Genomic DNA, 17,052 nt, shown 5'->3' with positions numbered 1-17,052 from the left:
AGTTGGATATATTTCCGTTTGTCACCTTTGAGGTGAGGGGGGGGGGGGCGGGGGAGGTGTCGCGATGCACACTTTTAGAGAAATCAATCAAGGGAATGAAAAAATGAATAAGGGGTTAATCAACGGTCTAGCGTGCGTTACTCACAGGATTAATGCACGATCGGGGGATAATACAAGCGATGCACGAGGGCGGAGCCCGAGTGCATCCAGCGATAGCATTAACACCCGGAGTGCATTAATCATGTGAGTAACGCACGCTAGACCGTTGATTAACCCCGTTCATTCATACACTACCATTTGTGTGGGGGAAAAATCATAAAACAAAACATTTTTGGTTACATATAACCAAAGATTTATTAAAGTGATGCCCCGTAATTTTACCGTGCGTTACTCACAGGATTAACCACGGTCAGCTGACCTGAATGGACCAATAGGATTTAGGAATCTTTACTAAGTATGAATGAACGGCTAAATACATACAGTAGTAATAACAATTTTCCAACTATTCATTAGTTAAATTACTGGTTATTAGTCGAATTATTCCACAACGTCACTTCACCCTCCTTCCCCTTCCCTCTCCAACTCTAACAATTATATGATAAAGGTTAGGGAGTACCCTAATTACTGGAAATTCTCCCCCAAAAAGAGGTCAGAAAGTAATATTCATTAAATTAGACAATTCAATATTCAGTGAGGAGAAAGGATTTGAAGGTAACTATAAAATGTTTTTGAAGTTAACATAAACCTGACCATTAAATTTTACTTTCTGTATAGTATTTGGAAGCAATAATGTAAGTAAAGTTAGGAATCATTTCAGATTGACGGATTGACTGGGTAAACTATCAAGGCAAACTTTATCCGTAAGCACTGAGGTACAAAATAACGTTATTGCGTGTCATCACACATCATCCTTCCCCACCATCAACCCACCTCCACCTCCCCCTCCCATTCCTCCTTCAATCAAATCCGATGGGCACATCTGCTCTACCATCTAAATACATGCAGGACTCACTGTTTTCTTGGAAAGAGATTCATGACGAGCGACCTCTATTAAACCATAACCTGTCGAATTTGCTTTCAGTTAACTCCCCCTTTCGACAAATGGACGATTCTTAATGATTTTTTTATTCTCCTGTGTGTTTACCTTCAAACGTCACTGTGTTTACCTGTTATCCAAGGTTGACCGGTGTTTAAAAATCGCGTGCTGAGTTACTGTTATAATTGACGAGAGAGAGAAGAGAGAGAGCTCAAATAAATATAGTTCATTCGTGCGGAAGGAACAAGGGGCTTGATTAACCCTCGACCGGTCTGTGTTCGAGTAATGCTTATCGACCGTGCGAATTAGGTACATCAGATTTTATCTTTAGATAAACAATATTGCCGGTACCGTTCTAGTGCTGAACCACAGTTTCCAGTTTTCGTGAGGAATAAGCCGCACTTTGCTGTAATACCTTTTTGATTGCACTTAGAAAACGGAATATTTGCTGCGCTTTGGACGACTATTTTGTTGCTCCTTTGCTCATTCATCACCACGAAACTCGCAAGCACTGTTGCGACTCTTGCTTGGGAGGTGAGATCGCATTGCTATTACTATAGATACTTCGAAGATTGAGTCTTACGGATTACCTATTGAACACTATACTGCATATTATGTATCTCACCGCTAGCTGTCTTATAGTATTACAAGTTTAACATACTTCTGAAGAATCCGCACATTTCGGGATCAGTTCACTGTCATTGTTAGCGATTCTTTGCTAGTAATTAGGATGGTATTCTTACGTTGTTAACTCTTGAATTGGAAAGAATTTGTCTTTTGGAGTGTGTTCACGTCGGTACTTAGTTGCACCGGACTGACATTTCTGTGTAGCCGCTCAGTAGGTATTATTAAATCGAGAGCCAAATACATGACTGCAATTTAGTTTTCAGCTGTATACGATTAATAACCAACCATTAACTATCACCAAATATATAGGCCTAGACGAACCTATTTTGGCTTACGAAGATAAACCGTACTTAACAATGTAACTCGTAGCTCAAGCTTGCTTTGTATCAAAACATATATTTTGAAGCAAGATTTGTTGGGTGTTAAACGTTCTAATGAATCATGAGTTTTCCGTTATAATGGAATGTGATATTTACGTCATCTTGTAAAAGCAGTCGGAATTATATCTTGTTTTCAACATCGCATTCGGAAAGGAAACGATTTATAATGATGAAAGGGGGAATTCTAAGAACAGTAAGTGATTTGGGAAATGAAATTTCTTATCAAGCCAGAGGCTTTCTGCCGTCCAATACGCATCAAATTGCGGTGATAGGTTTGGATAAATCCGGGAAGACTACTTTCCTGTATAGGCTCCATCTGAATGAATTTATCCATACAGTGCCTACGATAGGATTCAATTCGGAGAAGATTAAATCGACTTCTGGCAAGTCTAAAGGACAATCTTTCCAATTTTGGGATGCTGGCGGTCAAGAGAAGTTAAGACCGCTATGGAAATCGTACACTAGAGCCTCGGATGCTATTATTTACGTCGTGGACAGTACGGACCACGATAGGCTCGAGGAGTCCAAATGTGAACTATATAAAGTAGCTAGAACTGAAGAAAACAAAGATATTCCCATTCTTGTCGTTGCCAACAAGCAAGACCTACGGGAGGCGATGCCAGTGGCGAAACTCGAAGAGAACTTGGGGATCGGTGGGGTCAGAGGTCACCGACATCGATGTGACGTCATAGGGGTATGTGCAATAACCGGGGAGGGTATGGAAGCAGTGTTGGACGTTCTCCATGAGATGGCACAGAAGAGGAAGAAATTAGCCAAACAACAAAAGAAGAAAGGAAGATAACGAGTGTTTATGGAATAAAATGCTATTCTTATTTTTTTTTTGAAAGAAGAGTCACATAATTTATTAATAAATTACACAATAGGTATTTTATCAGTAATTAAGTAATATCCATCGTTAATCAAATTTGTTTACATTATTTTTATCATGATTTAGTATGATTTGATGATATTTGATTATTTCTAAAACAGTATTGAACAGAATAAGTTTGAAAACTTAGACACAGAGGAGTACAGTGATTATTATGGGTAATATGTCTGCCGTGTGCAGCTGATGCTGTAATAATGCAAACTTCGCTGGTAACGTCAGTTTCTCAGTGCATGCCTAAATGTTATGCGGTTAATAATATGTTGTTTAATAAATTCTATCAAGGCTCCACCAAGTCATGGACATTTAACTTCATATGAACAACAGAATAACCAACCTTGAATACCATTTTATCCTTGACCAATTATAATGCTTTGTAAACATGCCAATTGAGGCCATAATACTCTTATGCTTTTCCCATTGAGTTTTGTGTCGCATAGGAGAAACCAATCATAACGTTCTGTTTATTAGACTATGTAGTCCAGTCACTTTGTTTAATGAACCTCTGATGGTTAAAGGGTCATTTCTCAAAAGTTACAAGTTTTATAGAAATAACAAGTCTGATTGATATAGGCTAGTGCGTGACAGCAGTGTTTTCTTTTAGCAGTTTACAACATATCAACATAATTTTTGTACTTGTGATCGTTCTTTAATTTCGTCCGTCTGAACTTGACTGCTGAAACTAGCGCAAGAAAAGTACCCGCATGCATTGGCTGATGTTACTATGGTTACTCTAAATCAAGAAACGTTATTTTAAGTGCAGCGAGTTCCAACAAGAGATAATTATTGAATTAGATACAAATAACTACTGGTATAGTTTGGAACAAGAGCAGCGATATTCCCTTCTTTGTTGAATCAGCTGAAAAAGTTATTGTAGCCTAGCAAGTCCGCTTCCTGAAATTGCTCTAAACCCATCAACAAAATGGTGAAAAAAATGTTGTTTTCTTTAATGTAACCCCGACACGTGTTTGAGATTGAGAGAGGCGGGAGGTCGACCAATGTTCAGTGGTAACGAAGAATTTGTCGCTTGTGACGTCACCATGGGAATTATTCCTGTGGAAATTATTGGGGCAATTCACCTCCCCCATCGTCAGGGTCTCGGTAGCTTCGAATTTGTCCAGTTTATTTTTGCGCATACATTGTTGGTTTATACTTATGTTGCCATGTATTATGAAAATGGCAAACGTTATTCTTAACTTTTTCCCCAAATTTCCACTGGACCCGAATATATATTCTTGTTCCGGGGCTTTTAGCGCGCCTGACCCCCTCCCCTCTCTCGTCAGCCCAATATTATAACCATTCATTCAGGAATATTAAAGAAGCCTACACAATTATAAACGCGTCAGTGGTGAGGGTGGAAGGAATTAGCATAATTGATTTTCTAGCATATTTGGAGGTCATATATACTGGTGTCCTTTGAACCTATGCTATAGATCAGAACCCAAAGTTTCCTTCATGGATTTAGCCGGCTGACATCTTTCCTAATATTTGATGAACACTCGGCCATGTTGTTTGTTGGTTAATCATTTAAGTATATACAGAAACTTTTATTTTTCAATGTCATCTTTTATATCTATCTATAAATTATAACATCAAAATCTTTATTTTAAGTAAATGTATATAATTATCGATCTTTATATAAATCTTAAATGATGGATATAAATATGTCGATATTTTTAAATTTTCAAATGATGTGCTTCTTGTGTAACTCTTTGCATTACGTTTCTTAACAAAATATAGACTATTTAATGCCTATACGTACATGCACTATTAAAGAGTTCAACTTCGCTTACTGGCCTAGCCGTTGCATGCTTGAAAGATCACAGTATACGTGGGCGATACATTATGTAGTACGAAAAAAAAAATCTACGCTTTTATTCTAACACTCCCACACTGCAGAATGTTTTATTACTGCGTTGTATTTGTTCGGGTCCTTATTCAATCGTATACAGAAATTCAAGAAGGCATAAGAGTACCATTGTGTCTCAAACTTGTAAGGTTTGTGGCCATCAGAATGAATGTAGAGAAACCCCCGTATACATTGGCAGTTAGGTCCAACCAGCACAAAAACAGAACAGAAGGATGAACAAGTTATTATTCAAAATCCCATTAAAAATAGGGTAATTATTCCAATTGAACAATCTCGACTTCTATTTTCATGCGCAGGCGTGCGTGTTGTTTAGATAGAGCATGACAGTTTACTGTTTTTAGTGTATCTCGGATTGAATTTCGTTCAAAAGACTTACGTTGGTATCCTTCGGATCAAGGAGGTCAATCTTTTTAACTTTAGTCTTGCAGTAGCCGCGCACCGTGCACACTACTGAAATTGAACAGTACGTGCACAGGAGTTAAACTGCAGGTTTTGACAAATATAGGCCTACATTGCGAAGGAAAAAGGAGGAAGGTTGAGGTGGTAGGGGGGGGGGGGGGGTAGATCCTATATCAAAAAAAAAATCATACATACAGAAACGTCCAAGGGTCTTAATATGGATGTATTTTGCTCATGACTGTTTTAAATCATTTGAAGAACTTATAAGAACCTGTAGACTATACGTAATCAAGATAATTATAGTAGCCATTGTTTTCTTCTTGTAAAACACGAATCATTTATGTCGTGTGGTTGAGTTACTGATCACTACTTGTAAGCAACATTCACCCCCCCCCCCTTCTCCCCTTCTCCTTCGTCTCGCCCCTCGATATCTCTCTCTTCGCATATTACAATTGCATGATAGGCTATATATTTTGTTTGACCATGTATGTGTGTTGTAACAAATGCTAGTTCCATGCTGTCAAGGAGGTAAAGATAAGATCCACGCACGACTGACAGAGGAAATAATGTATCATCTGTTATCGGTGGGTCGTAAACTGACTGACATATACATCTATATACATTATTCAAAGGATTCATTAAAAAAAATTGGTTCTAATGGGTGTGTGTTTACGTAACAAAGTAAGCACACACACAATAGTTCGTGACACGCATATATATGTCTGTGGGAAGTTGAATAGTCACATGATGTGAATTCACTGCAGGAAGCTAAAATAGGGATTCCCTGGTTACACACTGCTCAGATCATCACAAAAATTACTAGTGAACAAAGATACGCGGTCTTAACGAGTACCCGTTTTGTTTAACTTTGGATTTTTTCGGACCTGTAAAAGGGTGTACTTTCTTAACCAAACTATTTCAGTCATCCACAGACTATGTAGACAACATCTCTACATGTGACGACCAAAGGCGACAGAGAGGAAGTGTTAGCCTATTTTGTCCAACGCTTACATATTATCAGCGCGCCGCATCAGTGTATGCTGTTATAAGATAATTAACTCGATTACTCCAGACAACAGTAAGACGATTACATTAATGGAACTGCCGTTGCTATTGTGTAATCAAATGGTTACAGACTTCCCTAAAAACATTATTTTGAGCAACGGAGCGATATAAATAAATGGAGAGAAAAAGGAGATATATAGGCTGGTCGCATATGCATACCCTTTATTAGTTTTAGAAAATGAAGCACAATTAACACGCCGTGTATGGATATAGTATAGACATACAATCACCTCGAAAGACAGTGTGTTTGTATGTAAACACTTTTGTATGTTTGCAGATGCTAACGGCCATGTAACTATTGAATGATTCCAACGCCACGGAAAAGCCTGAACAGCGACAGGTGTGAAACGTGCCTTTCAACAAATAGGTGCCCTCCAGATGTATAACTTGCTGTCTTTTTAAACCGTTTTGTAAATATCCCAAATGCTTTCGTTATGCATGGGTTATAATTACCATGCAGAGAGCGTCTATATTTATCAGCGACCGGTCCCTGGATACGCTAAGTATATAACTAGATTGTACCTTTTCACTGTGTCCCATTAAGTATAATGACCTCTATATCATCTTATTTGCGGTAGTCTTCATTCAAGCTACCCTTAATCTGGATCGAGGATTTAGTGACGATTACACTATATACCACCTGTAAATCCTGTTGTATCTTAAATATACAGTCTAGTGTATACAGTATAGTATATTATATAGTATATACAGTATAGTCAATTATAGTACATAGTGCCCTATGACGGCTGCACATATTTACTTCCTGTTATAGAGTTGTGAGTGTTTTCTTTTCCACAAGTCTGAACTACAATAAGCGAGCTTTTACATAAATTAAATAAAAACTTTTTAGAAGAGATTGCCATTTAAGAACTTGAAGATGGCAGGAATGGTCAAGAGCTTTAGAGAATCATGTTGAGAGGAGTGCAGTTTACAGCCAACCCCCCCCCCAACTCCCTCCCCTGTCACCCACTGTCTCATCCTTTGACTCCTATATACATCAGGTGTTGGTCTATTTTGAGCTTAGCTACTTGTTCTCCCAAATGACCTGCTGTACGTTAACTTTACATTAGAAATTACAAGTAAATTCCCCACTCCCAAAATACAGCCTACATATTAAATGAATGCGAAACCCATTCTTTAATTATTGAGGCTCTCTAAGTCCCTCTGTCTTAAATCCCATTATGATCCATATAACAATGTCGGAGCATGACTGGTCAAAATTTCATTTCAAACAATGTAGTGAAAATCGAATAATTTGTGACATGTGAAAGTGTCTGGACGATTTTAATCAATTTATTTCACCACGATTAAAGACATCAGCGTTACCAACCCACCCACCCCCCCCCTACCCCACCCAAAGTACTATGCTATAAATTCAGATTATGGTCACCTACGATCAAATTTCAACACGCATTCTACTGGCACCCTAAACCTACGGAATCAGAATATCCAAGCAGGTACTTCGTTGAAATCATCCAGCGATTTGCAGCATGCCCAAATTTGGGGCCAATATACCCGGGGCCCGTTCCACAAAGAGTAACGCTCGATGTTAAGTTTGATTTACTTTTCACTTATGTACTATGAATAAAACTGAAGAACGAACGTAACTCTTTGTGGGACGGGCCCCTTGATGACCTTTAACCTTCAATCAGTGATAACATGTAGACGATTGTCTCAGTTTGCTGATTAATTATATTCTCATTAGGAGAAAGTTAATCGATTATGTTTGCCGAAGCGACGGTAAAAACGAACTGTGCATGCTTTAATTACCATAGTTCGCTATTGATTCTAGATTGACTCAAATGACTGTACAGGTTAATTAATGGCCGAATAATAAAGAGGAATTTGATTACGTAATAATAGACTACACAATGCAATGCGGTCTTTTCTCTTCTACAACAGAGGCTGTCAAGTAGTACTTTCTCATATAAGGCCGCAGTGAGTGTGTTAGAGTAGCAGCTCCCTTGTGTGATGGTAGGGAGAGTTCACCTATATAAATCTATGCGGCTAATAATATCCTCCATCCTCTCTTCGATGTAACTATAAGCTACAACGATAACGTGATAATGTGATACAGTACATATAGATCGCTCACCAACCTTTACCAGCTCATGTGCTCATGTGCTCAAGTGTTCATGTGTTCATGCATGTGTTCATGCATGTGTTCATGTGGGTAGTATATATATGTTATCTTTCCAAGGGACTCATGATACACTATTGAAGTGACAACGTCATTATCCCATACAGTTTCAGTCTCGATGCAAGGGGACTGGGGTTGAGAGTGGATCAAGTTGATTAGTTTTCGTGCCCAGGCTCTATCCTGGATGACTTTTCTCCACAAGGATTATACCGAATGAGACACACACACCTATTATGCTAAACTGCGTAATCATTGCACACACACACACCTATACATATATATATATATATATTTATATATATATATATATATATATATATATATATATATATATATATATATATATATATATATATATATGTATATATGTATATATATATGTATATATGTGTGTGTATATATATATATATATATATATATATATATATATATATATATATATATACACATATACTTACATACACCCCTGAGAATTTTTGTTACGTTGGTTAAATAATGCTCGCTGTGGCTCTCACTCAGTATTTAACAACTTGCCTTCATTGATTAGCGTCTTTCTTTTTACTTAGACCTATAGAGACGGTATAGCCACGATACGCCATAATCGATGGTGGCTATTGACGTCACCAGCGCAAAACAGTTCTGATAACAAAACAGCATTTGGACTTCTGGGAAATTACAGCCGACTGCTTGCGGCTAGAATGTTACTATGAAGTGCATATGTTATGTCCTTGATGCCTTCAAATCACCAACTCGATTTGAAAAGCTGTGACGTCTTTGCAATCCTATTTCTCCTGAATAGTTTAATGGAGTCACGTTCAGACAGTGTAGATCTAATTTCGGTGGCCTTATTAAATCATTGTCTCGAATCGGCCTAATATATGGTCTACATTTATCTAATCACAATTCAAAATTATCACGTGCGCAGACACAACGCAGAAGCGAAACTGATCAGCTTTTATTACAATCTATATATGAGTTTTGAGAATCATCTAAAACGTAAAAACCTATAATGTAACAAAGTGTCTTGGGGATAAATTGGACAGAATCTGATGAGTTCGTTCATTACTCGTTTCGAGTTTTGGAGTGAAAAGAAGAAGAAATAAAAACATAATAAAAGGTCGGGTTGATTGATTACAATCATAGTTTGCTGAGTGCTCTGTGCATTAAGCGTAACATTAATGCAAATTAATTGGGGGGGGGGGGTTGAAGGGGCATGAGTTTCTTTCAGCCTCCTAATGTTTTCAACTAAGAATGTATTCCATGCATCATTCAGCTCGATCCGATATATTAGCAAACGGAGTGCCTGGAAAGCAAATGATCATTTGTTTCTTTTCATAGGCCTCTCATAATAGCCTAAGTCTAATTTCAACTTTTCAAGATTTTTTTTTACAAAATGATAAAATTGAATTCGTACTGTTTACAAAGATAAATATTTGTACATAAATTAGTCGAAAATTTTCAACTTCCCATGAATCCAATCTAAGAATAATTATATTTTGGTTGGACCTATTTTATGTTTGTGGTAAATGTTGCTGATTGACTTGAAAGTATGACGGGCTCTTCAAATGATTTTTCTATCCAAGCATAAGGTAAAGTGCATTGCATTGTGGAATGCACTAGCCTGCCTGCACGGCAATATAGCATCAGTAATGGTGATAAGGATGCAGGGAGCCGACCCATCCGACCCACCCCACCCCAACAACACACAAATGTCACCCTATTTACTGGTATAGTTTGTCGGTTTACAGTACCGTTTCCAACTAACTCTCCATTGGCTTCCTAACGATGAGTTCTGTTTTACAATAGAGAAGCGATTCTCTTACAATGCTCAAATGGATTTCACGATCCAAATTTTGATTTTAGACGCCTATACGTATCGGATATCCATTTAATATATTTATGGTGCATATGTAGTGCGTTGCAGTCATTCAAGCGAATCGGTTGATGAGATACTACAAGGTGATATATATATATATATTTATACGCAGGATAGGAATGCAGGCCTCAGTGAATAAGGCATACCGACTTCAGCATACGATCACGTACTAATTCATGACAACGTCAGTTGATCTAGAATATCGTATTAATATTATAAGAATAGTTGGTAGAGACGGGTTTGGACGGCGACGCATGCCGCAAACGTAATCTCATTCCTGCGTGTGATTTTCAGACTGGTATAATGATCTGTCATTGTCGTATCTGTCAGGAAGGCATCGGTATGATTAGGGGCCCCCACATATTGTGGAATGTTTGTCTTGTCAATATCATCCAGCTTGCACACCTTGACGTCTCCGCTATGGTTGGAATGGTAGAAATATTTATTTGGTGGTACCTCGTTAACATCGCATTCATTATTTGTATACAGATTCGGATACGCCACTATAGCAATACACACATATTACAATACTCGAAGCCTGCATTATGAGGTCGTGAAGGGGAAATGATAGATTTGTGACAATGGGTATGATGTATATATACATCTGGTCATCACACTCATGAAAACGTCCATTCCGTGTACAGATTCTGTAATCCAATCAGAAACGACAACGCCCTTATATGGCATAGGCTTTAGCATATTTAGGCATGCTATTATAGGTCAAAGAAAATTGTTCTCCACTTCGTGACTCAGCGTTTAATGTAATAATGAAATGTGCGGATATCAATTTCAAATCATTTAAATTAATATTAATTATGTTCTTTAATGTTTAAATTTGACACCCTATGCTCAATTTGCGAAAACTTACCGCCATACCTAACCGTATACGCTTTCCTGTGTTGGTCATATATACCCGGCGCGGACGGGGATTATGGAGGTGGACACCCACCCACCTCTCAACCTGACATAAAATTCAAAAGTTTGTTGTTAGTTGTTAGTGTATGTGCATTGTGCAAACATTTCTGATGAAGATGCTCCTCATGCAGAACCCCCCCCCCCTGTATGAGGAGTAAGCTTCAACGACCCTAGAGACACAACACCTCCTCCAGGCTCCCCTCCTCAACCCAAACAATGCTTTAAAAAGACGAGAATGGAATATAAATAATCGTAAAGACTGAGTTGCCATCATGGACGCTCGCTGTTAACGGAGTTATCAATATATTTGAAGTATATAAATAATTCATATATACCACATCATCCATGACTTAACGTTGGAATGACTTAGGGGCGCATGAAAACTGACGCATCTTCATTAGATGAATGACGTTAGTATGGACCCTCTCAGGAAGTGAATTATCAATATTTGATGTATGGAGTTTTAATATATAAGTCTATACAACAATATCCATCTTAAACGTTGAGATGACTTATATCACTACGTGAAACGTTTCTCAATTAAGTATATAAGAGTCAGATCATATTAACAAGAAAATGTTTCGTTATTGGTACATATAGTCACCCCACCCGTCCATCCTTCCCCTCCTCCCCCTTCCAATGGGAACATAAGACTGTTTCATATGATACACGTACTCGTAGACTCACAAAGCTACCAAACAGATTATTAGCTTCATGCATGCAACCCACGAAACATCATGTAGTTCTTACAATGTTATCGGCGTAGTCTAAGCAGGTGAAGGTTGGTATACTTCCATTCGGAGTATACATATAGGGAAAATTCTTCACTTTGTGAAAGTTATACGGTAACCCTGCATATACAGATGGAGCGAAGGGGCTGGAGCATCTCCCTGGATGGAGCAGAGAGGCTGGAGCAACTCCCTGGATGGAGCAGAGAGGCTGGAGCATCTCCCTGGATGGAGCAGAGGGGATGGAACATCTCCCTGGATGGAGCAGAGGGTATGGAGCAACTCCCTGGATGGAGCAGACGGAGGGGCTGGACCAACTCCCTGGGTGGAGGACCTCAGCTGCTTGGTCCATTATTTTCCTTAAATATGCTTGTCCGGTAGGAAAAAAAACGGTGGTTTTGCTATTTATATATCTCCCATTTGGGGATGAAGTTATCTTTCATATAATGAGTAGCATTAAAGTGTTCAGTTAATTCGTTGCTTAATCATGTTTTCTATTGTGGTTAATTGTGACACAAATCAAGCCTATTCTTCGAGACTATAACAGCCTGCTTGACAGGTCAATGGTTTGCTCCCCGTAGCTGAGCGGATGTACTTTTGACGTCCGCTCAGCAGGCGATTTATATCAGTTTCATTTGTATGTAGTCACGTGCTGTGATGCGACAGTAAGTATTTCAGACTTGAAGAAAGAGTGCAATTTTTCTCTTTGCAGAGTGTGTTTTTATAGTAATTGTTGGTAACACGCACACTACAGTACTAAAACATTGGTCGATGGCCGAAACCTTGCAGAGGTTTGAATTTATTGGCGTTCCATGGTTACAGCTATGACTTTATATTTGTCTTTGGCTTCAGTCGATTTTGTTCACACGCAATGGGTCATACCATAGGAATCTATACATGTTTACAGCCGCTTTTGCTGTTTCTTATAGAGTAACGGCGAAGGTTCTGTTAAATATAGATAATTTTGTGCCACACAAAACTTTAAATGCAATGTTTTAACTTATTTCTCATTTGCAAGGCTTGAAAATTTTCGGCTATATTTTCATTATTACTTGTAGTACGATATTTTGGTAATCACTAATCTAAAGTAATAAATTAGTACGCAATCAATTTATTATGATCTCGTTCTCTATACCAGTCGAGTGAATTCAAATTCAGCGTAGAATTTCAGATTGATTGATTGGTAGTACTATTTCCCATGCAATGAGAAGAAGAAAAACGTCTTGACGCAAGTTTAAAGTAACATTCCCCAAGGAAATCGGAATTAATGTTTTTTCCGTTGCCTCAAAATGTACTTTCTATGAAAACAAAAGAGAGAGCTTAATGGTAATTCGTTGGTGGATTATTTTTTATCTTAGTTTGTATCTGAGTATTCTCCCCCAGACCAATAGAATAATAAAAGGAAATACATTTTTTGTTGGTCACGTTTCTTCTAATGATGAAATATTGTTGAAAATAAATAAATCACAATGTCAGACAGTCGTTTCCTTTTTCTTTCCCCCTTTTTATTAGTATCATTTGGTCTGAGAAAAAACCCTGTAAATTATGACATTAGAGAAATTGACGACGGATTTCGCTGAATCTACTCAGGTTAGTTTGAAATGCATACGGTAGGCTGCAATGTTTGTGTGCATGGGCAGAGACTTCGTCCGGAGCTAGGTTATGGGACCTGGAATAATTATTTCATAGGGCCTGTTTTTTGAGCTCTTCAGTTTCTTTTCAGTTTTTCTTTCGATCGTCGAGCTCCACTATTTTGTCGCCGCTAAAATATGTTTGTCAGTTGTAAACAAAAAAACCACACAATTAACCCTAGTTGCCTAGGCTATAGTGCGACCTCATTAATTTACTATGCAGAGCCAAAGTTGCCTTCATAAATTGACTGAAAAGGGTGATAATAAGCTTGAAAACTGTGACCTTACGTCATTCAGTATTCAGTGTGCCATGCGATTTAAAAGAATACTTTTTCGTTTGAAATTCATTCTCGAAATAACTTGTCTTTCATGGCTTTCATAACCTGAGAAGAAAAGGGGAAAATACCATAGACTGTATTGTGCAGGATTCCATACATAAGTTGAAAACAAACAAATTATTCTCAAAGATTCCCACAGTTTTTATCAAAAGAATCACAAAGTACAAACGTGATGATTTCGACACCGTTTATTTTTTCGAAAGAAAAGGTGCGTTCAGTAAAGCAGAAACATTGTGGTTATATATATATATATATATATATATATATATATATATATATATATATATATATATATATATATATATGTATATATATATATATATATTTATATATATATCATATCATATAGCTAGCATACCGTACCGGTACTTCACACACAATTGATTGAATGGAATGAGCCTGTGTTGAAAACTAAAGGCGGTAGCTACTGTCTGTATAAAGAATTGTCTTAATACTGTAGCAGTGGGGTTACATTTAGTGTCATACATTAGATTAAGGCTATATAACACTGAATGGACTGAACGGCTTGCCTTTGCGTTTAACGATTCCAAGTTAAGTGTGAAACTATTTACCTTCAAGAGACTCCTGACAAGTAATTAATAATAATTAAAGAATGGTACTAAGACAAAGACGTTTTCATATATACTGTTTTATCGTCTTTGCTGTATCGACTCATTATAACCCAAACTTCCTGCATTGAATCGCGCTCTCTCTCTCAGAGGAATAGTAACAAACTTTCTCATTTTCGATACCGTCTAAATCGACTCCCTTGAGGTACATATGGTACCGCGATAAATATGTTCGAAAATTGAACCTTGCATTACGGTCTGTAAGTCGGTAAGTAAGAAAGGGAAATTAAATTATACCAAATGAAACTAGCGACAATGATGCTAAGCAGCGATAAACCCCGTGAAACAGAAACACGTGAGCCTAATGGGTTCAGTGTAAAATGTGAAACACACCAACGCAAGGTATAGATTTAAAGCAGTTATTGGTGATGTGTATAGTATAGTCGTTGTTGTTGTAGTATAACGTTATGTTAGTATAACGTTGTGTCTCCCGCCGCACAATTACCTATAAATCAGTTTTGTGGCCTGACTGAATGCAACAGCCAGAGTCTCTATACCGCGAGAACAAATAGAACTCAACGTTTTTGTATGAGTACCAAGGATATTTGGAGTACGCGGAGTACACGATACACGGCAATTATATAGCCTATTATGCATACGCGTACCATACGGACTCACTTTAAGTCCGATATAAATTATGTCTTCTATAATCTACGGTACTTTTCAAAGCAAAAATCAAGCATCACCAGGCGTCACCTCTGTGTTAAATGATAGTAATGCTTGCTTTGATTGGATATAATTATATCGTATACATGTTCCATCTCCCTCTTCCTCCACCTCTATACTACCTCCCTCTCCCCTTCTCCCCCTGTCCCTCCACTTCCCCATCTCCACCCTCACTCCACCTCTCACTCCACCTCTCACTCCACCTCTCCCTTCACCCCTCCCTCTCCCTCTCCCCGCCCACATCGGCCATTTACCATATAGGATAGTGGTTTCTATCTCGGCGCATACATTTTATAGCTTTTATAGCTAGCCTATACGAGCACACTTTAAAGAAACATACATGAACTCTCTTTCCTCCCTAACCCTAACCCTAACACTCAACAACTCAAACGTAGAAGTATTGCTCAAACCAGAACATCTGGGCTAAATCTTCTGTTGAAGGTTTGAAGGTTCCGGCCTTATATCACAACGAGCAGGTAAAACACCGGATTGTTAATTTGTTCCTTAATTAGATCTCTCAATAAACAGGAAGCCTGAAGTTCTCTTCTATATAGCGGTACTCAATCCAAGCACCACCCCCCTCCCACCCCCTCCATCCCGTATCAATGTATAGCTGCCTCTACTTAATGCGAGCATGCTATAGCTGTTTAGAAACCTAAGAACCCCCATTCTCTCAATGCAAACCTAAGAGCCCCTCTTCTCTCAATTGCACAACTAAGAGCCCCCCTTCTCTCAATTTCGGAGAGTAACAACTCCCTAGTGCTCAGTTATATAGCCTTATGCCCCACTCAAACCGTACAAGTATAATATACATATTAGAACAGCAGGGTTATATCCTTCCTTGATGTTCCGCCCTATATCACTTCGAGCAGGATAAAAAACATCAGATTGTTAATTAGCTCATTCATTAGATCTCTCACCGAAACAGGAAGCCTTAACTCCTTTGCGGCGTCTGTTCTTCTTCCGAGGGTTTTACCATAATGACCTGACCATAACGGATATTTTTTACCGACATGAATTGCTATTTAATCCAAAATGTTTACCCTTTACGGAGTGTTTTCATCCATATTAATCTTTGGGCACGCATACCACCCTCCGTTTACGTCATTACGCGATCAACCGGAATTTTCTACCATTAAAAACAGGAAGAAATAGCAGTTGTAAATTTGCATTATAATTTGATGGTAAATATCCGGTACTGAAGTTTATCAGCTATTTACCGAATCCCTCGCCAACCTGCCATTTTTTTCCCATTTCAATCAATATTAATGTAGTAAGTAACTATTAATGTAATCATTCCATTTAATTCTGGAAAAAAAACGATGTTGGTAAAGGTTTAAACCTAAATTACTAGCTTCGTCATATGTTCATTTTCTTGTAGTGGAGAAGTGGGGGGGGGGGGGTATATACCAGGGGCGGATCCACCTATGCATTATACTGTTCATTAAACAAACCTTCTGGTATAGAGTGATTCGATATATTTATTACACACTGGCGCCAACAAGTTCGACAACAACAACAAAATGCGCGCATACTTTCTTCTTCTTCAATATCCCGCGTCGTGAAGGGTGCACGCAGAAAACAAACCTGTTTTTGGCTATTTCACTCCCGAAGTACTTTGTTATTCATTTTAAGAATTAACATGCATGCTTTCTTGGCAAGTAATCTTTTTGGTCTCTACGCTTGCCGCTTCATCCGTCTCTGATTTTGTCAACATTCTCCGGTGAAGTGTTGAGAGTGGATAGAAAACTGCATGGAATGGTGCAGGTGGGGTGTGGTTGGGTGGGGAGGAGTTGGAGGGGGGAGGTCTCACCCCCTCGTTGGCTATAAAGCTTATTCCTTTCTGTGTTACTTGGACATTTGGGA

At 38.3% G+C, this 17,052-nt stretch overlaps 1 protein-coding gene across 1 annotated transcript; it reads left to right on the top strand.

The window, feature by feature from the left end:
• Nucleotides 1–1,156: 1,156 nt before the first annotated feature.
• On the top strand, nucleotides 1,157–4,618 carry LOC139960220 (ADP-ribosylation factor-like protein 4C). Its single transcript, XM_071958412.1, has one exon. The coding sequence runs from the start codon at nucleotides 2,210–2,212 to the stop codon at nucleotides 2,843–2,845; it is 636 nt and encodes a 211-aa protein (XP_071814513.1). The 5' UTR covers nucleotides 1,157–2,209; the 3' UTR covers nucleotides 2,846–4,618.
• Nucleotides 4,619–17,052: the final 12,434 nt, after the last annotated feature.

The sequence above is a fragment of the Apostichopus japonicus genome, chromosome 19 (genome assembly GCF_037975245.1).
Source record: "Apostichopus japonicus isolate 1M-3 chromosome 19, ASM3797524v1, whole genome shotgun sequence".
In the NCBI taxonomy this organism is placed as follows: domain Eukaryota; kingdom Metazoa; phylum Echinodermata; class Holothuroidea; order Aspidochirotida; family Stichopodidae; genus Apostichopus; species Apostichopus japonicus.
Note: the sequence above shows the minus strand (reverse complement) of the source record. Positions and strands in the feature narration are given on the sequence as shown.

What these genes read in the sequence shown, in the direction of transcription:
- LOC139960220 (XM_071958412.1), top strand. Translation starts at nt 2,210, where the DNA reads ATGATGAAAGGGGGAATTCTAAGAACAGTAAGTGATTTGGGAAATGAA.